Source organism: Mobula hypostoma, chromosome 22 (assembly GCF_963921235.1).
Source record: "Mobula hypostoma chromosome 22, sMobHyp1.1, whole genome shotgun sequence".
Classification (NCBI taxonomy): domain Eukaryota; kingdom Metazoa; phylum Chordata; class Chondrichthyes; order Myliobatiformes; family Myliobatidae; genus Mobula; species Mobula hypostoma.
Genome location: NC_086118.1, coordinates 56368879 through 56396351, shown reverse-complemented (window position 1 = coordinate 56396351; position 27473 = coordinate 56368879). Strand labels below are relative to the sequence as shown.

The 27473-nt window shown below is 42.3% G+C and overlaps 1 protein-coding gene across 3 annotated transcripts in view; it reads left to right on the top strand.

The window, feature by feature from the left end:
* atad5a (ATPase family AAA domain containing 5a) overlaps positions 1–27473 on the top strand; it is a 67427-nt gene that overhangs the window by 3367 nt on the left and 36587 nt on the right. For 2 of the 3 annotated variants that reach the window (XM_063030664.1, XM_063030662.1), the window contains exons 4-12: positions 2678–2768; positions 4337–4489; positions 7996–8137; positions 11005–11089; positions 12358–12539; positions 14588–14745; positions 22679–22829; positions 25045–25470; positions 25977–26073. In XM_063030664.1, the coding sequence (XP_062886734.1) occupies positions 2678–2768; positions 4337–4489; positions 7996–8137; positions 11005–11089; positions 12358–12539; positions 14588–14745; positions 22679–22829; positions 25045–25470; positions 25977–26073 (1485 nt within the window). The remainder of the gene's footprint in view (positions 1–2677; positions 2769–4336; positions 4490–7995; positions 8138–11004; positions 11090–12357; positions 12540–14587; positions 14746–22678; positions 22830–25044; positions 25471–25976; positions 26074–27473) is intronic. The other variant, XM_063030665.1, reaches the window with a different exon arrangement.

Here is a 27473-nt window from a genome sequence, read left to right as displayed (position 1 = left end):
ATTCAATGAGATCATGGCTAACCTGGTTATGGACTCAGCTCCACCTACCCACCTTTTCCCCAGAGCCCTTAGTTCCCTGCAGTGCAAAGATCCATCTAAGTTTCTAACTTTCCAAATATTTGCGTCGTCATGGTATTGACAGTGTCTCCCTGAAAGACTTTATACTGCTTTGGAGTAATTTGATATTAAGAGATTCCTTTGGTTGGCATGAATGAGTTGGACCTAAGGGCCTGATTTTATGCTGTATAATTTTATTGTAAATCCTGTTGACAGCTGCGGCTACGTTATAGCAAATTAGAATTTCTTTAATGCTGAAGGAGGCATAGAATTAGTGTTAATAAAAAACAACATAGGAGCAGAATTAGGCTATTTAGCCCATTGTGCCAATCCATTGTGACCGATTTATTATCTCTATCATCCCCCACTCTCCTGCCTTCTCCCTGTAACCTTTGATGGCCTTACTAATCAAGAACTTATCAACTGTCGCTTTAAATATACCCAATGATTTAATCTCCACAGCCATCAAGAAGCTGTCAACCTCTACTTTAAATATGCCCGGTGACATCACCTCATCTGATTCCCTACTCTCTGGCTAAAGAAATTCCTCCACATCTCTGTTCTGAAAGACATCCTTGTGTTGTGAGATTGTGCCCCCGTTCTTTGACTCCCTTACTATAGAAAACATCCTCTCCACATCCACTCTATCTTTGCCTTTCAGTGTTTGATAGGTGTCATTGACATTCCCCCCCACCCCATTCTTCTAAGAATTAGGATTGCAAGGAGGAAGATATCATAGGTGCAGTGTATTTTTGATTGAAAGTTGTTATTATTAACTATTATTTTCCAGACATGGCATTGATGGTAATGAATGTAGGTTTTTATAAAACTGAATAAGTCTGTATACAGGCACTACAGGTGCTGCTTAACCTGCTGGCTGGGATCTTTATTTATACTGAATTTCAGTAGTTGCAGTCTCTTGCATCTTGAAGCAATGTATGTTAGTTAATAAATTTGAAGTTGAGTTTCCTTTCTCGCTTTGTAGTTGGGGAGGAAGCTGAGGCAACGATCACTTGCGGAGTACTGGTAGTAGTGTTATCGAATGGCTGAACAGACTTAAGGGGCCAAATGGCTTCGACCTTTTCCTGTGTACAGTGGTTCAGGTTAATTGGGACAGTGGTTAATCAGGGAAGCTGTGGAACAAAAACTGATCAAGAAAGTAAAGATGAAGCCACACTCAGGTTGGAGGAACAACACCTTATATTCCGTATGGGTAGCCTCCAACCTGATGGCATGAACATTGACTTCTCTAACTTCCGCTAGGCCCCACCTCCCCCTCGTACCCCATCTGTTACTCTTTTTAATGCACACATTCTTTCTCTCACTCTCCTTTTTCTCCCTCTGTCCCTCTGAATATACCTCTTGCCCATCCTCTGGGTCACCCCCCCCCGTCTTTCTTCCCGGACCTCCTGTCCCATGATCCTCTCGTATCCCCTTCTGCCTATCACCTGTCCAGCTCTCGGCTCCATCCCTCCCCCTCCTGTCTTCTCCTATCATTTTGCATCTCCCCCTCCCCCTCCAGCTTTCAAATCCCTTACTCACTCTTCCTTCAGTTAGTCCTGACGAAGGGTCTCGGCCTGAAACGTCGACTGCACCTCTTCCTATAGATGCTGCCTGGCCTGCTGCGTTCACCAGCAACTTTGATGTATGTTGCTTGAATTTCCAGCATCTGCAGAATTCCTGTTGTTTGATCAAGAAAGTCGCCTGGATTCCCTTTGTTTATTTGGGACACTGTGCTGCTTAATTGGAGCAACTAGAGTCAGTTATGGCTGTTAGACACTACACCGTGCTTGGTACAAACAGTTTTTAAATAGTATCGGTTGCATGTGTTTGTGTTTTGTTATCCATTTGGGCCGACGGATGCTGATACAAAAAGCAGTGATTTTGATAATTTGATTTTTATTTTGACTTTTTAAAATTTCAGACCCTTGCCAAGATGCCGTGAAAAGATTCAAAAGCACACCACAGTATAAACTATCCTGTTAATAACTATTGCAAGCTAATACAATTTTATAGTATTCTAATATTTAAAGCAGGGGTTGATAGGTTCTTGATTATGGAGAGAAGGCAGGAGAATGGGGTTGAGATAAATCAGCCATGATGGAATGGTGGAGCAGACTTGATGGGCTGAATGGCCTAATTCTGTTCCTATGTCTTAAGATTTTATGTTTTTTTGGAAGGCTGGGTTACAGCTTCTTCCCACTGACCATAAATCTTCAGAACATCCTGCTACTGCCCGGTACGCATTATTTATGACAGTGTCAGACAGTTGTGTAGGCACTTTGTTAATTTGTACATCTACAGAATATTTTTATTATCTATTGAGATTATTCTGCTAATATTTTATGTGCTGTACGTACTGTCTTTTATACCTTTGTCCCAGAGGAACTATGTTTTGTTTAGCTGTTTACATGTGTGTGATTGGATGACCATAAACTTTGAATGCTTGAAGAGAGTGTTCACTGGCATAGACCAGTTAAGCTGAATGGCCTGTTTCTGTGCAGTAAATACTGTGCAATTTCATGGAAGGCGTGGGCTTACACAAATATTGCAGCTCTGGTATGAAGCGTGAGTATAACGGTGAACGAGTTTTTGAATAATATATGTGTTGGTTTTTCAGAATGAAGTTTACGCGCCTCTCTCAGTCAAACAGTGCTGAAGAAGCCAGAGAGGTGGATGAGAATTTGGATTTTACACCCAAGAGCAACCAGGTGTTTGTAGTTTTTGCACAAACATAGTTTGAATATCACGGTCTATGTAGACAACAATGTGCACAAATGTGAACCATGCTACAACCTTTGACACTTGTCTTTTGAGACTCACTTTGAATCAGCCTGCATGAAATGATACATCAAAATATAGTTAGATTTTTAAAATTATGATTATTATTTTCAGAATGTTAGAGTAGTTATTATGGGTCCATGGTTAGATGGGCACAATCAGCTTTTTAGCAGTAGAGTATAATATGTAACTGATTGGGTTAGTCTGATAGAGGATTGGTATGCAGCTGCCACCACCAGACCGTCTGCTAGGTTTGCATGTTTTGTGCTTGTGATTTCCATTTTATTTGATTTCTTGTATCACTGTATATTACTTACTCTACTTAGTCAGCAGAGTGTGAGAGATTAGCTTCACTTGTCAAGTGTACTGCAGATCCAAACATACAGTGAACTGCATCAATGATCAACACAGTCCGAGACCTGCTTCATGCTCCCAGACCCAATGTAGCTTGTCTACAACTTACTAACCCTAACCTGATAGAGTACTGTGCAAGGTGTGTATATATATATATATATAGATAGGACTTCTGCATAGTATCTGTAGTAATTTTATGCTTTACACTGTACTGCTACAGCAGAAATAAACTAATGTCATAACATGTGAGTAATGAAAAATCTGATTCTGATACGGGTCTCAATTGTGGACTGAGGGTGGGAAGGGGGCTAGGAAAGGGGGAAGGAAGAGGGGAGGGAGCAGGAAGCACCAGAGAGACATTCTTTAATGATCAATAAACCCATTGTTTGGAATCAAATTACCTCGCCTGCTTTCTCATGGTTGGGTGTGTCTGCACCCATGCCCTCCGCCCCCAACATTCCTTCTCTGCCACTTGTCCCACACCCTTCCCAACAGCCTTTGCTCCCACCAGATTTACAAACTCGCTGTCTGCTCCCTGTTGACAAATACAGTACTGTGCAAAAGTCTAGCTATAGCACCCTAGCTATATAGATATGTACCTAAGATTTTTGCATAGTCTCTTGTACGTATGTTTTTGGAACGCAGGAGAAAACCAGAGTATCTGGAGGAAACTCAGGTGGTCACAGGGAGAACATACAAATTCCTTGTAGTCAGTGGTGAGAATTGAACCTGTCTCGTGCTACACAAACTGCTATCCTGCCACATGATTGTGGTTTCAGGCCCACCAGAAATTTTTAAATATTATTCAGATAATAGTTTACTGCACCATTGAATTCTGCACTGAGAGAAGTTTTGTTTTTGGATACGACATTAAACGAAAACCATGCCTGTGTTCTCAGCTGGACACACCTTGAGGTTGGAAGTTATCCGCATTGCCTTTACCAATATTCTTTTCTCAATAAAAGGCAGATTATGTGGACAGTGTAATATTACTGCTTGTGAGAGGCACCCTGTGCACAATTGGCTGGTACAGATTACAGCAACTTCATTAAAGTTTCCCGAGGTAGTAATGGATACAGTTTCATTGTGGAAACTTCTCTCATTTGTATTTTTCTAATTGTTAATATATTCCATTATCAAACAGACATGCAGATCCAAGAACTTGGCCGAAGCAAAGAGACTGGTTGAAGACACCAAAGCACAGAACAAGTGCAGGAATCATGCTGAAACCATTACACCACTGAGGCGGTCGACGCGACAGCAAGCCAAATTTGATGGGAAGTCTCATGGGACTGAGGTACTAGTGTAGCAAGGGACAAAATTGGTCTTCATGAAGATCACCATGGTCGTCTATACATGGAGCTGACAGAGAATGGGGAGATCTTAAATGGAATTTTTGCATCTGCATTTACCAAGGGGACGGAGATTGAGTCTATAAAACTGAGGCAAAACAGCAGTGAGGTCATGGACTATATACAGATTACAGAAAAAGAGATGCTTGTGGTCTTGAGGCAATTTAAGATGTATAAATCTCCAGGGCCTAACAAGGTGTTCCCTCGTACCTTTCGTGAGGCTAATTGAGAAATTGCAGGGGCCCTGGGAGAGCTATTTTAAAAATCTTTAGATAAGCCGGAGAATTGGAAGCCAATCCACGTGTACATCAAAACATACAGTGAATTGCGTCGTTTGTATTAACGATAAAAAAATACAAGGATTGTGCTGGGGCAGCCCTCGAGTCGCCGTGCTTGGGGCGCCAATGGAGAGTATGTTGTTCCGTTGTTCAAGAAAGGCTCTAGGAATAGTCCAGGAAATTATAGGCTGGTGAATCTGACATCAGAATTAAATAAGTTACTGGAAGGTATTCTAAGGGGCCAGCCTTCAGTCTTCAAATTTTAAATTGAAAAAGGACACTGTTTTTCCCCTAAATATCTTGATTCCTGTCACACTGATTCCAGTCAGACAGACACATGGAATATCACCTGAGATAAATGTGTTTTAAAAGATTGAAGACCTGCTTTAATCTTCTGACTGGCTTCAGAACATACGGTCAAATGTGCCATTTATAACTATGACCAACAGTCCAAGGATGTGCTGGGGTTAAACCACAAGAGTGACTGTGCTTCTGGCACCGACTTAGCACTAACTCTGTTTCGTACGTCTTTGGGAATGTGGGTGGAAGCTGGAGCAGCCAGAGGAATCCTACGTGGTTATGGGGAGAATGTACAGACTCTGTACAGACAGGTGGGAATTGAACCCCAGCCCCAATGTAAAGTGATTCGCTAACTGCTACACTGATGTGCTGCCCTAAGCTATAGGTTTCCACGTAAATAGTGATGACGGTAGGACAGAGTGGAAGAAATTTTGGAAATAATTCTGGGAAGCGAGCCAACTCCTTAAGTAACACACATAAAAGTTGCTGGTGAACACAGCAGGCCAGGCATCATCTCTAGGAAGAGGTGCAGTCGACGTTTCAGGCCGAGACCCTTCGTCAGGTTCCTGGCATTGGCATTGGTTTCCCAATTGTTGATGTCGATGTTACATTTCTTCATGTTGGCTTTTAAGACGTCTTTGAATCTCTTCTGTTCTCCACCTCTTTTACGTTTGCCTTCTTTAAGCTGGGAGTTTCAAGATTTGTTTCAGCTGATGTTCGTCTTTCATCCGAACAACATGACCACTCCATCTTAGTTGGTTCTTGATGACGTAAGCTTGAATGCTTGTTGTTTTTGCTTCATTTGGCACGCTGACATTGGTTCTTCTATCTTCCCAGCTGATATTTAAGATGTTTCGAAGACAGCATTGATGGAACTTTTCAAGTGCCTTCAGATGTCGTCGGTATGTTGTCCAGGTTTCTGATGCATACAGGAGTGTTGGGATCACCACTGCTTTGTATGCTAACGTTTTGATGTCTGTTCGGATGTCACGATCATGAAAGACTCTTATTTGGAGACGTCCAAAATCTGTTCCGGTGCATTGTAAGATGATGTTGGATCTTGTCATTAAGGTCGACATTGGAGGAGAGGTGACTTCCAAGATACGGAAAGTGGTCCACGTTTTCCAGGGTTGTTTCGCCAAGTTGAAATGATGGTTCTATCTGATTTGTCTCAGTTGGTGATGGTTGGTCGATAATCTGAGTCTTGGAATTGATGGTAAGTCCAAGTTTCGTGTATGCATGGCTGAAGGCAGTCAGAATCTGTTGTAGGTGGTTTTCTGAAAGAGCTGCAACACTGTTGTCATCTGCGTATTGGAACTTGATGAGGGAACCCGTGGATGTCTTGTTTTTGGACTTGAGACAGGCAAGATTGAGAAGTTTGCCATCTGTTCTGTAGACAATTTTGATTCCTGGGGGTAGGTCAACCTTGATTATGTGGATGATTGCCACAATGAAGATGATGAACAAAGTTGGGGCAATCATGCATCCCTGTTTTACTCCTGATCTAACTTGAAAAGGCTCACAGTTACTGTTGCTGACCACGACTGTGGCAAGCATGCCATCGTGGAGGAGTCTCAGGATTCGAATGTACTTTTCAGGGCATCCATAGGTGGATAGGACATCCCATAGGAGTTCCCTTGATACCAAGTCAAAGGCTTTGGTGAGGTCGATGAATTCCATGTACAAAGGTTGAAGTTGTTCACGACATTTTTCTTGTAGTTGTCACATTGTGAAGATCATGTCGATTGCTCCATGTGATGGTCTAAAACCGGCTTGTGTCTCTGGAAGGATCTTCTCGGCTAAAGGCTTGAGCCAGTTGTTCTTGATGCGGGTGAGGGTCTTTCCTGCTGTTACTAATGGAAATTCCACGATAGTTTTCGCATTTGGATTGATCACCTTTCCTTTTGTAGATAGTAACGATTGCTGAGTCTCTAAAGCCTGCTGGTACGTCTTCATTTATCCAGATCTTGATGAGAAGTTGATTCAATTGGTAATGAAGCAGGTTACCTCCAATTTTGTAGACCTCGGCCGGTATTCCATCGTGTCCAGTGGCCTTGTTGTTTTTCAAGGTTTTGATGGCTTCCTTGACTGCTTCAAGTGTTGGTATTTTGCTTAGGGAGTCGTCAATGGGCTGTTTTGGAATGTTGTTAATCACATTCCTGTCAAATGAGACAGTTTGATTTAGAAGATCTTCAAAGTGCTCCCTCCAAATAGAATTGATGTCAGCATTGTTCTTCAGGATGGTTGAACCATCTTTGCTTTTGAGAGGGGTTTGACCATGAGTGGATGGACCAAAAATAGCTTTAGTTGCGTTGAAAAAGGCTCGAGTGTCGTTGGCGTCTGCTAGTTGTTGGATTTCCTAATAGCATAGTGGTTAGCGCAATACTTTACAGCGTGAGCTGTAAGATTAGAGTTCAGTTTCCACCACTGTCTGTAAAGAATTTGTATGTTTTCCCTGTGGTTGTGTAGGCTTCCTCCCAAATTCCAAAGACATACGAGTTAGTGTCAGTGAGTTGTGGGCATCCTCTGTTGGCGCTGGAAGCATGGTGACACTTAGGGCTGCCCCAGCACAATCCTCGTATTTTTTTGTTGTTAATGCAATTCGCTGTATGTTTCGAAGTACGTGTGGTAAGTAAGCTCATCTTTGAAATCCTTGCAACAAATTTCATTTTAAAATAAACATTTGTAGTAATTAGCTTATTTTATTGCTGAGATTCCCAAATGCCCATTATCACCAAAAAGAAAAGAGATTTTGCATAACCCTGGGTGAATACAGCTCAGCGGAGCGCAGTTTTCATATAGATATACTGATCACTCTCAGGGGTATCAGTAATTTTAGTGACACCATATTTTTGTCATTTCTTTTTATTCAGAACCTTGCAGTTAACTTGAGTTCAAGTACAGAAAGCAACTCATCGTGTAAAATTCAAAATGAAAAGAAGCCCAAGAAACTGAAAAATTTGAGTGATGTGTTAGGGAAGAATTTGGGTGCACCAGCAGCTAAGAACACAGCAGGTTAGTGCATGTAATTGGTTACTCTGTACAGTGTTACTTTTTTGTGCACTCTCTTCCTTGTGGAACATCCTTTGTGGTAATTTACTGAGGGTGCAACTCTATGTATCTGTGAGTGTTACATTTATATAAAACCATAACATAAATCCTTACAATTCAGACTGAGTGAATGGAGCTGATGTTCTAGAGGAATAGAATTGAAACATGGCGGAAGTGTAATTGGAGTCTGGCTAGTACAGATTCAAAGTTTGTCCACAAGAAAGGAAAATGAGAAACTAAGTGAACTCTCATTAAAAAAAAAGAAGTGTAAAAGTTTGCAAAAGTAGATTGACTCGCACAGAAGTCAATCAAGTCAAATTTATTTATAAAGTACATTTAAAATGCGGCCTTCTATATATTGGCGAGACCCGATGCAGACTGGGAGACAGGTTTGCTGAACACCTACGCTCTGTCCGCCAGAGAAAGCAGGATCTCCCAGTGGCCACATATTTTAATTCCTTTTTTTTTTGAGTAGCAGTTTATGTATTTTAATGAAATACAGAACAATTTAGAACACACCCAATACCACTGCAGTACTATAAGACTATTATTGTTTCTATTAGAGGACTGCATGCACCATATATAGGGCCACTTTATTAGGTACACTTTATACCTCTTCGTGAATGCAAGTATCTAATCAGCCAATCATGTGGCAGGAACTCTATGCAAAAAGTAGCTAGACATGGTCAAGAAATTCGGTGGTTGTTCAGATCAAACATCAGAATGGGGAAATAATCTGATCTAAGTGACTTGGACCATGGAATCACACATTTTAATTCCACATCCTATTCCCATTCTGATATGTCTATCCACGGCCTCCTCTACTGTCAAGATGAAGCCATACTCAGGTTGGAGGAACAACACCTTATATTTCGTCTGGGTAGCCTCCAACCTGATGGCATGAACATTGACTTCTCTAACTTCCGTTAAGGCCCCACCTCCCCCTCATACCCCATCCGTTATTTATTTATCCCATGATCCTCTCATATCCCTGTTGCCAATCAACTGTCCAGCTCTTGGCTTTATCCTTCCCCCTCCTGTCTTCTCCTATCACTTTGGATCTCCCCCTCCCACTTTCAAATCTCTTTCTAGCTCCCCTTTCAGTTAGTCCTGACAAAGGGTCTCGGCCCAAAACGTCGACTGTACCTCTTCCTAGAGATGCTGCCTGGCCTGCTATGTTCACCAGCAACTTTTATGTGTGTTCCATGTTGACCAAGGTGCTGTACAAACTGTAACAGGTAGCTAAGATCACAAATACAAGAAACACTGATATAAACAACAAGGCACACAGCTTATAGGCACAAAATAAACAACACATGAGCCTAGGCACAAGCTAAAAATCAGTCACAAGAGGAAGATTCAAACGCTAGTGAATAAAGGTAAGTTTTGAGCCTGGATTTAAAAGAGTCAATGGAGGGGGCAGATCTGATAGGGAGGAGAATGCTGTTCCACAGTCTAGGGGCTACAACAGCAAAGGTGCGGTCACCCCTGATCGTAAATTTAGATCGCGGGACAGTCAGGAGCCCCAAGTCAGCCAACCTGAGGGACCTGGAAGTAGCATAAGGGGTTAGAAGGTCTGCGACATAGGAGGGGGCCAGCCCAGTTAGGGCTTTATAAACAAACAGGAGAACTTTAAAATCAATTCTAAACCGTATTGGTAGCCAGTGGAGAGAGGCCAGGATAGAAGTAATATGGTCCCTCTTCCAGGCACCTGTCAGGAGCCTGGCTGCGGTATTCTGGACCAGTTGCAGGAGGGACAGGGACAACTGACTAATCCCAGTATACAGGGAGTTGGAGTAGTCCAAGCGGGAGGATATACGGGCGTGGATGACTTTCTCAAGATCTTTGAAAGAGAGAAACGATTTGATTTTGGCAATAGTACGAAGCTGGAAAAACTGGCTTTTACTACTGCATTAACTTGCTTGTCAAACTTAAAAGTGGAATCAAATATCACACCAAGGTTTTTGACGTGGGGTTTGACAAGAGTGGACAGAGTGTTGGTAATCACTTCGATGGAAGTGGTAAAAATCAAATATTCTCCCATTAATTGCTCTTCGAATTCTTAAAGTGGATCTCATTTTATTTCATCCCACTAATTTTTGTTCCATTCTCCTTGGCGTTAATCTTTTTTTACAATTTGAATTTAAAATTAGGGATGTGAAAGAATGAGAGAGTCCAGAAAGTATTTACAAGAAATATTCTTGGGTTGAGGGATGAGTTGTAAGATGAATTAGTGAATCTGGATCTTTTTTTATTTAAAGAAAGGCCAAGGAGAGATTTGATAGAAGTGTATAAAGTCAGAAGAGGTCGGAGCTGAGAATAGTGGGTGGAGGGATCATAGACTAGAGTAGGGGTTCCCAACCTTTCTTATGCCATGGACTCCTACCATTAACTGAGGGTTCTGTGATCCCCAGGTTGGGAACCCCAACACTAGAAGTATATAATATACAGGAAGCGAGTTAATTAGTGTCACGAGGGAGAACTTTTACCCCACTGTGGTGAGATATACTGTTGGAGCTCTGGTGGAGACGCACTCCATTGTGGCCTTCAAGAGAGAATGACTTGGGGAGATGGGACTAGAGAATAGCAATGGTACATCCAGCCTTGGTGCAATGGGTCAACTGGCCTCCTCCTGTGCTACAGCTACTCTAAAATGGCTGCCAGACATCATAGCATGAGTCAAATGATTGGAAATTGATTGGGGGATGTTGTTAATTTTTCCCCATTTACAGCTGTGTTGCAATTGTGAGCATTTCCCATTTGTTATATTCAAAAATGTGATTTTAATTGTTTGGGTAACTGGTTTGATTATGATTTTTGTTTTGATTTAGAAGACATCAAAGTTGCTTCCATATTTTTAGCTAAAAAGGTGGTCAAAGCTCACCCGCTGGAACCTATCACCATTGATGAGAACAGGTGAGTGCATTTATTCGCTCTGTGTGTCCCTTTCCCCTAGACAGTAGGAGGTGGCCATTTACTCCATTGTTCCTACACTAATACATTAGAAAAAAATTATTCAGCAGAACAATTTATTTCCTTTTTAAACTAATTTTTCCAATACTCTAAAAGTTGCTATTGAACCTGTTTTATACCTTCTTTCAGGTAATGCATTCCAGAGCAGCCTTATTTATGTGTAAATAATTCTGGAGAAATTGCGTTTCCAGCATTTTGAAAGATGACTTTTATTTGTCACATGTACATTGAATCATATAGGGAAATGTGTTGTTTGTGTCAAATCAAATCAGCGAGGATTGTGCTGGGCCGCCCACAGGTATTGCCACGCTTCTAGTGCCAATGTAGAATGTCCGCAACTCACTGACCCTAACCCATACAGGCGGCAGTGGAAATTGAACCCTGACTGGTGCTGTAAATTGTTAACGCTAACCGGTACTTCACTCTACCTGCAGGATACTGGTTATATCTGCAAGCCATGCCATTGCAGTACAATGTTATATTTTGTACTATACTTTACTGGGAATAGTGTGTACAGTTCTAGTCACCTCATTATAGGAAGGATGTGGAAGCTTTAGAGAGAGTGCAGAGGAGATGTACCAGGAGGTTGTCTGGATTAGAGAACATGTTTTATGAGGACAGGTTGAGCGAGCTAGGGCTATTCTCTTTGGAATGAAAAAAGATGAGATGTGGCTTGATAGAGGTGTACAAAATGATGAGAATAGACAGCCAGAGACTTTTTCCCAGGGTGGAAATGGCTGATACAAAGGAGCATAACTTTAAGATATAGGGAGGAAAATTGTGGGGGTGGGGGGTGATGTCAGAGATGGGTTTTTTCACAGGGAGTGGTGAGTGAGTGGAACATACTGCTAGGGATGATGGTAGAGGCAGATACATTAGGGATGGTTAGTAAACTCTTACATAGGCACATGGATGACAGAAAACTAGAGGATAGGAAAAGAGGGTTAGGTTAATCTTAGATTAGGTTAAATGGACAGCATAAAATCATGGGACAACAGCCCTGTACTGTGCTGTAGTGTTCTATGTTCTAAAAGAATAATAAAGCAGCACCTACAGAAAGATACAGTTAAAAGTTTCACTGCAGATGCTTCCTGATCTACTGCTTATTTCCAGTGTTTTCTGCAGTTTTTCTTTACTGAAAAGAATGATGTTTATCATGAAAATGAAATCTAAATATATCAACAAGCCTCTTCTTTTTCTCTCCCCCAAAGCTGTAATGGGTCTGAAAATTCTCAGGACACGGAACAGTTCCGAGCTAAGCGTCAGTTTCTCATGAGTGGTTTGCCGGATACCTTGAAAAAGCACATAGCAAAGACGGCAGCAGCAATGGAGATCTATTCTACTGCTGGTGTTTCTTTCCAGACTGTTGTTCATGTCCAGCAAAAATGTCAAGGTGAGAACAGAATATTACAACACAGGGTCAGGTTCTTCAGCCCACAATGTCTGTACCAAGCTTGATGTTGAATTAAACTAATCCCTTCTGCCTGTACGTGATCCATATTCCTCCATTCCTTACGTGTTCATGTGCCTATCTGAATGCCTCTCATAGGTGTTTGTACTACCGCCTCTGTCAATGCATTCCACACACTCACCACTCTGTAAGAAAACCTTGCCCTACACATCTTCAAATTTTCCCCATATCGTCTTAAAACTATGCCCTCTACTTTTTGACATTTCTAGATTTTAGCTGCATACTACGTCTGTGCTCCTCATAACTTTATAAAGCTAACAGTTCTTTTCCACCCTTTCCCTAGCCCCATTGCAACTACAGAAAACAACCCAAATTTTTCCAACCTCTTCTGATAGCTAATTCCCTCCAAGCCAAACAGCATCCTGGTAAGCCTCTTCTGAATCTTCCCTAAAGCCTCCATATCCTTCCTGTAATGCAATGACCAGAACAGCACACAATACTCCCCAGTGCCAACCTCAGACATTCAGGTTTTGAAGTTTGGGAGTGCTGCCTGGAGAAAATGCAGGTTGATTTTGTTAAGGAACTGAAATAAATTGTGCAAAATTCTGAATGTGCCACTAAAAAGATGAGAGGAATCAACATTACAACCAAATCTCCCCCTCCCCCTCCAACTTTCAAATCTCTTACTCACTCTTCCTTCAATTAGTCCTGACGAAGGGTCTCGGCCTGAAACGTCGACTGCACCTCTTCCTATAGATGCTGCTTGGCCTGCTGCGTTCACCAGCAACTTTGATGTGTGTTATCCTGATAAAGGTGTTTGTGTTGTCCAGGTGATCTAAAGCCGTGTGAAGAGCCATTGAAATTGTATCTGCTGTTGACCTATTGTGGCAACAGGCTAATTACAATGGATCCAGGTCCTTGCTGAGGCAGGAGTTCAGTCTAGTCATGACCAAACTCTCAGAGCAAATTAGATATAAGTGCTACTGTGCCATGTCATTAAGGCAGCCCACATTATTCTTCTTAGGCACTGGTATAATTGTTGCCTTTTTGAAGCAAGTGGGAACTTCCGCCTGTGGCAGTGAGAGGTTGAAAATGTCCTTGAATACTCCTACCAGTTGGTTGGCACAGGTTTTCAGAGCCTTACCAGCTACTCCATCTGGACCTTCCGCCTTGCAAAGGTTTGATAGAACAGTCCTGGTGAAGGGTTTGATAGAACCGTCCTGGTGAAGGGTCTTGGCCTGAAACCACTGATGCTGCCTGACCTGCTGGCATTTGTGTGGGCCTCTGGATTTCCAGCATCTGGGGAATAAACAATCGATGTTTTGGGCCAAGACCCTTCATCAGTCCTGAAGAGTCTCAGCCCAAAATGTCGACTGCTTATTAATTTCCGTAGATGCTGCCTGACCTGCTGAATTCCTCCAGCATTTTGTGTCTGTTGCTTTTTCTTAGAAAGCAAACTCTTTAAAACAAGCGACAATCTATTGACGGTCTCTGGCAAGTTGTTGCTCCAGATACTAGCATCTGTAATCTCTTGTGTCTCCCTTTTAAAGCTAATCAGTTTTTGTGTATGTATAGTTTTTCACTGACTCTATTGTGTTTTTTATTTTCCTGTAAATGCCTGAAAGAAAATGAATCTCCAGGCAGTATGTGGTTACATACGCATACTTTAATTTTAAAATTAATGAAACTTTTAAAAATGGCTAGATACATGATAACATTCTTTTATTTACCATCAGCAATACTGCAGGATATTCCATAATAATTTACTAACAATTGAGATTTCCTTCCTCAGTATTTCTACACAACTGTAAACTTGCCAGTAGTTACAAATGGTCAGAGATGAATGTGGTTGTAAATTGGTTGACGTGAAAGGAGGGTTGAACAAATGAGGTTTTAATTTAATTACATGATGTAATATAATCTTACATACTCTTGGCCTGTTGTAAACAGACATACCCTGCATTGGAATGCTTCGATATTGCATAAAATTGTGTCCCTAATTTTCTAAGCTGCTTGTGTTCATCATCCAGCATCAGTACTGTGGGACCTACCATGGCCCAGTCATGTCACTCTGAACCAGTTTCGGGATCTGGGTGGTAGAACGGAAGGAATTCTGAAATCCTCCCTTTCACTTGGCGACTTCTCCGAAGTGAATTGCACAGCTCCCATAAAGGCACCTTGGATTGGGGTAAGTATGGCTTTTAATAATTTTAATTTGTTGTCATGATGTTTGATTACTGTGCAGTTCAGTTGCAGTCAGGGTTGCAACGTTGTACGTCACTGCAGAAAAAGTGTTTTCAATAAGGATGGAGAAATGAATTCACCTTTTGCACATTGGTTGTTTATCAATATTTGATTCTGTATTGTTTTCATAAATTCTACTGTATTTCTATATTTTCATGTGAATGCCCACAAGGAAAATGAATCTCAAGGGTGACATAAGTGGCCACTTTACTAGATACACCTGCTCGTTAATGCAAATATCTAATCAGTCAATCAAGTGGCAGCAACTCAATGCACAAAAACATGCAGACACGGTCAAGAGGTTCAGTTGTTGGTCAGACCAAACATCAGAATAGGAAGAAATGTAACCTAAGTGACTTTGGCTGTGGAATGGTTGTTGGTGCCAGACAGGGTGGTTTGAGTATTTCGGAAACAGCTGATCTCCTGGGATTTTCATGCACAACAATCTCCAAAGTTTACAGAAAATGGTGTGGGAAAGCAAGAAACATCCAGTAAGGGGCACTTCTGTGGGTGAAAATGCCTTGTTATTCAGGGAGACAGAGGAGAATGGCCAGACGGTTTGAAGACTGGAAGGTGACAGTAACTCAAATAACCAGACATTACAAGAAGTGGATGGGCTACAGCAGCAGAAGACCATGAACGTACACTCAGTGGCCACTTCATTAGATACAGGAGTGACCTAATAAAGCAGCCACTGAGTGCACACATACTTTGATAATAGATTTACTTTGAACTTGGATGGAGAACGGACCAGCATACTGGGCTAATTCCGAACAGGAGCAGAGACTCAGCAATATTATCCAATGTTGGTGTCAGTCTTGGCTCAGTGATAGTGGTATCTACGTGGTCACTGTTCAAATTTCCCACTAGTTTTGAAAAGACTCAAAACTTCCCATATTTCCGAGAGATTTGAGCAAATAATTTAAAATAATGTTTCTTTGCAGTAAATAGGTTTATTATTGTCATATGTACTGAGATACAGGGTAAAACTTTGTTTTGCAAACCATCTTTCAGTTGGAGGCTGAGTCCTGGGGTTGGAGGATGATGTATGTATGTGGGTGCGAGGGAGGAACAGGGCTTGTTTCGCTGTTGTTTTGTTGCTTGTCGTGTTTTGCGCAGTTCTGCTGAACATTTGGGCATGCTATGTTGGAGCCTGAATGTGTAGCAACACTTGCAGGCTGCCGCGACACTCTCTGGTGTGTTGGTTGTTAAGGGCAAAGGGCCAATTTTACTGTATGCTTCAATGTATGTGTGATAATAAACGTGAGTCTTGAGTCCATACAGAGCATTTCATAACAATAGCAGTGTTACAGAGAAAGTCCAGTGCAAACAGACTAAAGGCTGATTTATACTTCTGCGTAGGCTCTACGCTGCTGTGAGCATTTATACTTGTGCGTTGGTGTGTCTGCGTCACTCTGCAAGTCACCGCAAAACACTGGTTGGCGGTGGGGTTTCTATGCCACTGTGTTGAGTTTCTTTGTGTACTTCAAACAATGGCGACTGAAACTGAGCGCATCATGTTGGAGTTGGAGCTAATAAATGTTGAACAAGAGCTACTTTTATTGAAATTACTGCAACGCAGAAGAGAGAAGACGTCGGAGGGGATGCTGTGTACGACCATTGAACGGATTGAGGCAGAAGGAGGGTGAGTTTTCTGCACTTGTCCAGCCACTGAGAGACATGGACAAGGATTGGCAGGTAGATTTGACGAGAAGAAGCAACCAGAAATGCATAAGCGAAAATGTGATGCTACCAAGCAGACCAATCGCAGTTGTTGCGGTCTGCGTCGCCGCGACGCGTAGTTATATTTTTGGGGAGGTGCGCATCAGGCTACGGCATAGGGTACGCGGCTACGCCGTACCTATGGCGTAGATTCGACGCAGAAGTATAAATTGGCCTTAAGGTTGAAAGTCACTGTAGTGTCTTTGATTATGTTGGCTGCCTTACTGAGGCAGCGAGAGGTACGGAAGTACAGTGCAGAGGGTGTTGGGAATTCTTGAGATTGGGCATTAAACCAAGAACTTGTGTAATCTTAGAAGATATTACATACAAGTGTTCCTCAATTTACAAAATCATAGTGTTTTTTTTAAATCAGAAAGCTGTTTACCATTACTTACTTGAACCCTATCTCACCTACTGGAGTGACTGACAGTGACTTGCCGGAGTCCTCTGTGCTGGGCCAGTCTTTCACATTTTCTCCAGGTGTAGCTCATCTTGGTAGACACTAAGGGTTCAGACGACGAGCTCACCTTGGTGTATCCTTCCTTTCCCAGGGATGAGACTTTGGGAGTTTCTGTTGGCATAGGTTTTTACGGAATGGGTTTGCTAGCCTCGTGCCCAATCCTCCTTTCACAGCTGGGTCTGGGACTGTCCATGGCAGAGTTTGTTTCCTATTAGTTTCAGAGTAAAAATTGGTTGCATTCCAGAGTTGAAAAATATTGATCAAAGATATTATCGCTGCAAGTTTCTGAATTAACAATAAATTACAACAATTAAATCTTAAATTAAGATAATAAAAGCATTTCCAGGTGGTCATTAAGAGAGACACAAATCCTGAGGGGTTTTAACCGGGTGGGCACCACCTTTGTGGCAGAGGTCTCGAGAAAGAGGTTGCCCATTGAAAAGAGATGGGTCATAATTTCTTTATCTAAGAGAGTCGTGAGCCTTTAGAGCTGTCAAAGGCCAGAGAGAGCAGGATCATCTTTGAGACAGATCCTTGGTGAGTTAAAATGTTACAAGCTTACATTGACAAGGTGGGGATCAAGAGCTGAGAATAGAGTCAAGTCAGTCATGGTGTGTGGACTGCTCTCTTCCACCTGATAGAGTGGAGTGTTTTTTGGGATGTAATTGCATCCAGTGCTGCACTGCATATTGAGATCGTCATCTTGAAACCAAAAACAGAACTGCTGGAAGAACTGAGTGGATCAAGCAACATCTGCGGAGGCAAAAGGTGTAATTCGATGTTTTGGATTGAGATCCTGCTTCAAAGGAAGGAGTCCAAGGATGTGGCAGTGTGAGGGAAAGCTGGAGGCTAGTAGTGAGGGATGAAACCAGATTGGGAGGGTATGATGGGCAGACAAACCAGGTGGGGGGAGGAGGGTGGAAGAGGATGAATAAAGGAGAAGAAAACTAGGTGATTATGTGGGCAGCACAGTAGCATAATGGTTAGCATCATGCTGTTACAGCACCCGTGACCAGGGTCAATCCCTGCCACGGTCTGTCGAGTGTTTGTACATTCTCCTAATGACCGTGTGGTTTCCTCCCACACCCAAAACTTGTCCAGGCTGGGTTACTGAATAGCAGTGTGCTGTGTTGGCGCTGGAAGCTGAGGTGCCCCCAGTGCATCTCGGACTGTGTTGGGTTACTGAGTAGTGGTATGCTATGTTGGCGCTGGAAGCTGGGGTGCCCCCAGCGCATCTCGGACTGTGTTGAGACTTGTCTCAAAAAAGTGCATTTCTCTGTTATGTTTCGATGTACGTATGACAAATAAAGCTAATAGTTTGTTTTAGGTTGTATGAGTGGGAGGAGAGTATGAGTGTAGGTTACCTGTGATTGGAAAACATTCACACTCTTGGGTTATCAGCTACCATCAAGCACTGAGTAAGCAATCAGGAGATAGACACGTTACATGAAGAACGCTATGGTGGACTTTGGTTACTTTATAGCCTAGAGCAATGTCCTAATGTGAATGATGGCATCTGTTAACAGTAGACCCCTTCCTCAAGATAAAACAGTAACTTAGAGTAGTTACCCAGCTTCCTCCCTTCCACCATCAGATTTCTGGAATGGTCCATGAATGCCGCCTTTTTTTGGTTTTTTTTGCAGTGTATATTTATTTTTGTCATTTATATTAATTTTATGTCTTTGCCCTGTAGAACAAGTTTCACTTAATTTAAGTCAGTGATAAAAAGCCTGATTCTGATCGTACCTCGGTGATTTGTTTCAGCTCCTTGGGAGAATGTTTTGCTGCAATGATACCTGCACACCCCCACCACATCAATTCTCCCACAAGACAAATATTATATGGGTTTGCACAGTTTTTGAAATGTTCAAACCAGCAGCAGCTAGCCTTCAGTGTATGGGCACTTTTAAAAGACTCGCTCTTCCCCTTGTGATCTTCCCAGTCCTGACAAAAGTTAACAATCTGTTTTTTTTTACTCTCTGATTTATCATCAAACTTGGTTATATGCCATGGATTCCAATCTTCTAACCAGTTACTTAACACTTTATACATTCCCACATGTTGGGCTAACTCTGTCCTTTGCAAAACAAGATTTGTTTCCAGGAATAATATCACAAGCATTACTATTATTACTTTGTTCCCATTGTAAGGAGTCTTCACTCTGTAATGGCTATAAATTACAGCAACTGACTGATGCACACCAGATGCTCACCCTTTTCACTTTTTAATTAACCGGCTTAATATTAATTGTCGAAACTCATCATGATTTCTCAGAGGAGGTGCAACCCTCAGAGCTACTGGTTCATTTTGAAGCCACCTTGAGGGACATACAGAATAAACTTGGATCAATCCCAGTAGTACATTATTGTTGATCAAGTCAGTGGTGTTACAATACTGCATGAAATGATCATGGGTATTATCGCAATAAAGTTCATTACTCTCGGGAGTAAGTTCGGTACTCTCGGGAGTCAGTGACATTATAATGAAAATTCATGAATCAAACTCTCACTAATTTATTTTTGTCTGTCTGCCTGATTGTGGAGTAGGCCTTTCCTGCCCTCTGAGCCACGCCACCCAACAATCCCTGATTTAATCCTAGCCCAATCACAGGACAATTTACAATGACCAATCAACCTACCAACCAGTGGGTTGTGGGGGGAAACCAGAGCACCCGGAAGAAACCCACACAGTCACAGGGAGAACATACAACTTGCAGGCAGCAGGAATTGAACCCAGGTTACTCGTACTGAAAAGTGTTTTGCTCACCACTGTGCTGCCCCAAGCATCAAGAATACCTATGAAAAGTACCGTAGTGCTGGTCAGAGTACATATATGTTCAGAGTAAATATCCTACCAAAGTACATGTATGTCACTGTGTACCACCTTGAGATTCATTTACAGTAGAACAAAGAAATACAATAGCATCCATGATAAACTACACAGAGAATCAATGACACGCAACCAATGAGCAAAAGAAGACAAACTGCAATTACAAAAAAACCTTAGTAATAAAAAAAATAAGTAACACAGAAAATAAGTTACAGAGTCTTTGAAAGTGAGTTCATAGGTTGTGTTCAGTGAAGTGAGTATTTGTCCTTAAACCAACATGACCGTAAAATGGCTGCATCGACAACTGCATTGGTGCTGCTTCCTGCACCCATGCAGAGCTCATCGACTTCATCACCTTTATCCCTAACTTCCACCCTACCTTCAAATTTATCTGGCCTGTTTCTGACACCTCCCTCCCCTTTCTTGATCTCTCTGTCTCTATCTGTGGAGACAGCTTATCTACTAATGTTATAAACCCACAGACTCCCACAACTACCTGAACTATACCTCTTCCCACCCTGTTACATGTAAAAATGCCATCCCCGTCTCCCAATTCCTTCATCTCCACATCTACCTTCAGGATGAGGCTTTTCATTCCAGAACTAAGGAGCTGTCTGTCTTCTTTAAAGGAAGGGCCTTCCCTTCCTCCACCATCAATGCTGCCCTCAACTGCATCTCTTCCATTTCGTGCACGTTTGCTGTCACCTTATCCTCACCTACTACCCCACCAGCCTCCGTGTCCAGCACATAATTTTCCATAACTTCTGCCACTTCCAACAGGATTTCACCACCAAGCATCTTTCCCTCACCCCACTTTCTGCTTTCCGCAGGGATTGCTCCCTACGCGACTCCGTTATCCATTCGTCCCTCACCACCGATCTCCCTCCTGACACTTATCCTTGCAAGCAGAACAGGTGCTACACCCGCCCCAACACCTCCTCCTTCACTACTATTCAGGGCCCTAAACAGTCCTTCCAGGTGAGGTGACATTTCATCTATGAGTCTGTTGGGGTCAGCTACTGTATCCAGTGCTCCCAGTGTGGCCTCCTGTATATTGGTGAGACCCAGTGTAGATTGGAGACTGCTTCGTCGAGCATCCACGCTCCATCTGCCGGAGAAAGCAGGACCTCCCAGTGGCAACATATTTTAATTCCACTTCCCACTCTCATTCTGACATGTCAGTCCATGGCCTCCTCCACTGTTGCACTCATGTTGGAGGAGTGACATCTTATATTTCAACTAGGTAGTCTCCAACCTAATGGCATGAACATCGATTTCTTGAACTTCTGGTAATGCAACCCTCTCCCTTCACCATTTCCCCCCTCGCCTTATCTCCTTACCTGCCTATTACCTCCCTCTGTGGCTCCTCCCCCTTTTCTTTCTTCCATTGCCTTCTGTCCTCTCCTATCAGATTCCTCCCCCTCCAGCCCTGTATTTCTTTCACCAATCAACTTCCTGGCTCTACTTCACCCCCCCCCCCACCTTTCCTGGTGTCACCTATCACTTTGTGTTTCTCTCTCCCTTCTCTCCACCTTCTAACTCTGACTCCTTGTCTTTTTTTTCCCTCCAGTCCTGATGAGCAGTCTCAGCCCAAAATGTCGACTGTACACTTTTCCATAGATGCTACATGGCCCGCTCAGTTCCTCCAGCATGTTGTGTGTGATGCTTGGATTTCCAGCATCTGCAGATTTTCTCTTGTTTGTCATAAACTAGACAATCTGTTCATTTATGTTGTTGCCATTTTATGGAGCTTGTTGCATCAGATCACCCACTGCACTTCCAAGACTGCAACAAATCCCACACTGCAAGATTCCAAGGACACTCCGCTGTAGGATGGGAATGAAAAGCTGGTCCTGCCGGCATTGGCCAAAAACTAAGAACTGAATGAACAAACATAAAAAATCTGCTGCTAACAGCTCACATTCATGATATACAGGATCAGAATCAGCTTTGTTATCACTGACCTGTGTCATGAAATTTGTTGTTTTGCAGCAGCAGTTCAGTGCAACACATAAAGAAAAATTACTGTAAGTTACAAGAGGAAATGTATTTTAAAAATAAGTAGTGCAAAAAAAGAGCAAAATAATGAGGTAGTGTTCACGAATTCATGGACCATATCTGAAATCTGATGGCTCTCTGTGTTAAAAGGCTTGCCTCTGACATGTCCCTTATATTTTCTTTCAATCGCCTTAAAATTATGCCCCACATATTAGTGAAAAATATTACCCCCAAGCAAAAAAAATCTCTAGCTATCAACTCTTGTCTATTCTTGTTATCATCATCTATCAAGTCCCCTCTCATCTTCCTTCTCTCCAAAGGGAAAAGTCTTAGCCCACTTAACCTATCCTCTTAAGACATTTATCACTTAAAAACCAACAAAATTAAACAATTTTAAAGCAGTTTATACTTTCTTCCCTGTGCTCTGTCAGACCAACTTCTAATCCTGTCACAGGGTCCAGGGCAGATACATTTTTGACTCTGCATTTATAGAAGTGCCAGACTCGCAGCTGTTTCAGTGGCCAGATGCCAGTTGTTCAAGACAAGATCTTGTTGGGATCCACCCCCACATAATTCAATGGCGTAGAACAAACATTTCACATGTACAATTTCCACAGCTGATTTAGGCTGTAAACCTTGTGATTATTTGGAATTTTTAGTAAAACCTTAATTTGAGCTGGTATCAGTAGTTATTGACTTTGTATGTATTGACGCACATGTGACAAATAAAGCTAATCTTTAATTAAGGATAAAGATCTCTTTAAAAAAAATCTTTGTTTTTAATTTGTGGAAAACAGACTACTTTGACCATGTGATTTTGTCATGCATGAGACTTGATGAACTTAAAGTCTCTAATTTTTTGCTGCAGTTATCTGACTGGAGGACAGAATTCTCACAGGATATCCAGAAGTGCTTACTGGAAGAAATAAAGTTGTCCAATCCAGAATTCCCTGTACGAAAACTGTTCAAGCCATTACTCCAGAAACGAAATGATCATTTTGCAGACATGCTGAGAACAGGTCAGTGCATGGGTAGTATTTGAGCATTGTTTTAAGTTCAGCTTAACCAGGAGCCGGGTTTAATTCCACCGTTGTCTGTAAGAAGTTGGTACGTTCTCCCCGTGACTGTATTGAGTTTCCTCCAGTTGCTCTGGTTTCCTCCCACATTCCAAAGATGTGGGTTAGTAGGTTAATTGGTCACATGGGTATATTTGGGTGGCGGGAGTTCATTGGGCTGGAAAGGTCTGTTACGGATTTTCTAAACCTAAATGAACTGTACAAAAAAATTAAGTGATAAATTTATACTGATGTATCAAAGTGTTGTTATCCTGCTTGATATTTCAGAATAACAATGATGGTTTTCTTAACCAACCTCAACATAAGATTGAATTTTATATGGGTTTGTGAAGATATCAGTGCAGCTAATTCAATTCTGAGGTCCTCCATTGGTTGATGTTGACCATAGATGTTGCACCCTAGCTTTCTACATGATACGCAAACCAGTGCAGTACGATATGGAGAGCAAGCTGTTGTCCATGTGGCTGGCTCCCCGTCTCCACACAGCTGATGAATCCAAAGGAATGACCAAAATTGATACAGTTTGGCACGAGTGGCCTCGCAGGAGTTGCTAGTCAGCGTTGGGCTCAATGTAGGACTGCTTTAGGTACTCTATCTCCAGATCTTTCCTCGGGGTTTACGCCTGAAGGCTTCCCCATGAGTGGTTATAGTTGCAAGGCAGCAGAGGTTTGAAATCAGAGATTTCTTCCTCCTAGGTGAGCTGCCAACCACATTTTAGCTCGTCTGCCTAAAGTGACTGGTTTTAAGTCACCAGTAATCCGTCATTGCCCCTTCTGTCAGTAGAAAAGGCTCTGCCAGGCTAAGTAGCTAAGCCAAGTGTGAAGGCCAGGAGCTGAACTTGGTTGTCAGAGGCTATTTGAGACACATGCCATTGGGAGTATTTAATAGTTAGAGGGAACTTGCCTCCACTACCACTCCTGGCTATAACAATCTTAAGGAACCATAATTCAACTAATTATCAAGTAATCTTAGTTAGTTACCCTTCCCAATCCACTGTAAGTTGCCTTCATCAATTAGATGTAACAGCATCGAAGAGATTGCTGCCCCTTCTGTGGATGACCAGGATGGATTGACTAAAGCTGTGGTTTATGTATATGAAATCTTGATCATCTGTCATCTCTCTTCCTCTGTATTTCTGTGGCCCTGTTAACACTCTAAGATTAACCATGCTCCTCCGCTTCTATATAGTCCATTTCAGACACCTCCTTTCCCTTTCTCAATCCTTCTGTCTCTGGAGATAGCTTATCAACTGATGCCTATTACAAACCCATAGACTCTCACAGCTACCTGGATTATACCTCCCTCCATCCCCTTCTCACAACTCCCCCGTCTCTCCCACATCTGCTCTCAGGATGAGGCTTTTCATTGCAGAACGAAGGAGATTTTCTCTTTCTTCAAAGAAAGGATCTTCCCTTCCTTCACCATCAGCACTGCCCTCAACAGCATCTCTTCCATTTCATGCACGTCTGCTCTCACCCTATCCTCCCGTCACCCTACCAGGGATTGGGTTCCTCTTGTCCTCACCTACCACCGCACTGGCCTCCGCATCCAGAACATAATTCTCAGCAACTGCACATCTTTCCCTCTTCTTCCCTCTCCCCCCACCCCCCGCAACCCGAGAGAGCTCTTAACCCTATTGGGAAGTTACAAACACGAGATTCTGCAGATACTGGAAATTTGGAGGAACATATGCAAAATGCTAGAGGAACTCAGCAGGTCAGGCAGCATCTACAGAGGGGACTAAAGTTGATGGTTCGGGAAGAGACTCTTCATCAGGACTAGAATGAAGGGGGCAAAAGCCAGAATAAGAAGATGTAGAGTGGGGAAGGAGTTCAAGCTGGCAAGTGATAGATGAAACCACCTTATTCTGGCTTGTTCCCCTTCCTGTCCAGTCTTAGTATTTCCAGTCATTGAAGTCCTTTTAAATATCCCTATTGTATCAGGCTCTACCTCTCCCCCCAGTGGAGTGGTACCATACACCCACCACTTTTTTTTTAAAGAAACCTACCACTGAAATCTTCCCCTAAACTTTGCTCCACTCACCTTAAACAGATGCCCTCTGGAATTGGCCATTTCTGCTCTGGGGTAAAAAGTGCTAGCTGTCCACTCTATGCCCCACATAATCTTACAAAATTTTGTGTTTATTTTTGATTCTTAGGATCTTCAAACAAAATGGAGAATTCTGTTATAGAGCTTGATGCAGAGCCCCAACAAGCATTACCTGTGTGTGCCAACCCAGAACCTCTGCTGGGGAAAAGGAAGAGACGGGTTGAAAGGCAAGATCAGAAACAGAAGAGGAAGAAAGCACTTGAAAGTGAACAGGATTTGATTATCATCAAGGATGAGGAATATTGCACTCAAGAGCTGTCCACAGGGTCTGAGAGCTCTGCAAGGAACGGAAGAGGCACTGACAACCAGAACTGCACAGCTTCGACCAGGAGTCGGCTGAGTCGATCCATTAAGAGAAAGCAGCAGAAGTCTGAATGTGAGAGCAAAGTAGCAGAAGCTCAGACCGTGTCCGCCCCATTGTCTGTTTCTAAATTGACTGACCAACCAAAGAGGAAGCAACCTGACACTTCTGATGGTAATGTCATTTTCATTTCTGAGTAGTCATCTTTAGTCAACCCTGCATGTTTGATATGAACATGAGAATGCTATTCATTCCTTCAAGGCTGCACTCATCCTCTGCTGGTTTCATTAAAGTTATAGAATCTCCCTCTGGTGCCCCTCCTCCTTCTTTCTTCCATGCTGCACTGTCCTCTCCTGTCAGATTCCTTCCTCAGCCCTTGCAGACAGCAGCGGGATTGGACCTGTGTCACTGACGCGGCGTTCCAGTACTGTACTGCGCTGTGTTCACAACTCTGTTTCCTGCAGTCACGTGGCAGAGCGGTTGTGATGCATGTGAACAGAATAATTCCACAGCTTGGAGTTTAGACAGGCAGAGCTGTCTAATTGTGGAGAATATGAACTGTTATCGTCTTTGCTCCCCCTGCTGATGATATGCTGCTATTTCTGATCCCATCAAAACTGTGTCATAGTTAAATACCTCTTGAGAATCACAGAAAATGTTAATTGAACCTAACTTTTCAGGTTTCATCAAGGAAGATCTGCTCTGGACTGAGAAATACCAGCCACAGCATTCCAGTGAACTTGTTGGAAATCTCGGTGCAGTCAGGAAGTTACACAGGTAAGTGATAAGATCAATCTGAGTGGCTTTTTACCTCAGTTAGAAACTCTGCATCACTTTTCCTAAATTAGAAATTCCAAACTCTTTGGGAATAATAAATGGAACAGATAGATTGGCTAGTTGTTGGAAAAGTAATTGTATCCCATTTCGTATGTCAATGGTATTTCATGATGCAGTATGATATTTGTACAGCTTGAAAATGTAAATTCTTTCTCTTCACTGACCCACGCTTGTGATTTATTGCATTAATTTATAAATTTAAAGGTTGATTAGTAATTTAGCAAAATCTCAGAGTCTAATCCTTTTGTTTGCTTTCAATTTTTGCCTCCTTAAAAGTATCATAAAATTATATAACTTGTGAATATAAGAATCTTGGAGCAAATCAAAATTAAGGAGCATTGAATTTGAATTCTGGATTGAAGTTTATCTGCAATTTGTTTGTCTTGTTCAAACTTTCAGTATTTTAGACTGCACATGCTCACCATTTCCCTTGCGGCTTCAGGTCTGTAAAGTTTGCCAGCACTTTGAGCGCTTGCATGTATGATCACTCCTCACTCATAAGTGAGCTATAGTTGGCTAGTTAATGATAGATATCTCAACCTGACTCCAGCTTTATCATTGCAGCTCTCTGGTAGCTTTCGAGAGGGTGCAGAGGAGATTTACTAGGATGCTGTCTGGACTAGAGAGCATCACCAGAGAGGTTGAGTGAGCTAAGTTTCTCTTTGGAGTGAAGGAGGATAAGAGGTGACTTGATGGAGGTGTATAAGACAATGAGAGGCATAGATCAAGTGGACAGCCAGAGACTTTTTCTCTGGACAGAAGTGGCTAATGTGAGAGAGCAAAATTTTAAAGGCGATTTAGAGGAAAGTATAGAGAGGTTGTCAGAGGTAAGTTTTTTTACACAGAGAGTAGTAGGTGTGTGGAACGTCCTCCCAGGTATGGTGGTAGAGACAGATACATTAGGGGCATTTTAGAAACTTGGATATGAACATGGATAATAAAAAATGGAAGGCTATGTGGGAGGAAAGGGTTAGATTGATTGTGGAGTAGATTAAAAGGTAGGTACAACATCGTGGGCTGAAGGGCTTGTACTATTCTGTAAAGTTCTATATTCTTTGTTTAATGAGTGGTTGGTTGTTAGTATAGACTCAGGGACCAATTTTAGACCTGTGTCCGTAGATTCACAAGCATTGGGGATTGAAGATAGGAACTTCATTCAATTTCCCTATTCTAGAAACACCAAGACAATAAGATTGAAAGAGTACAGAGAAAATTTACAAGGATGTTGCCAGGATTTGAGGACCTGAGTTATAGGGAAAGGTTGAATAGGTTAGTACCTTATTCCCTGGAGCATAGAAGAATGAGGGGAGATTTGACTGATGTATACAAAATTATGGGGG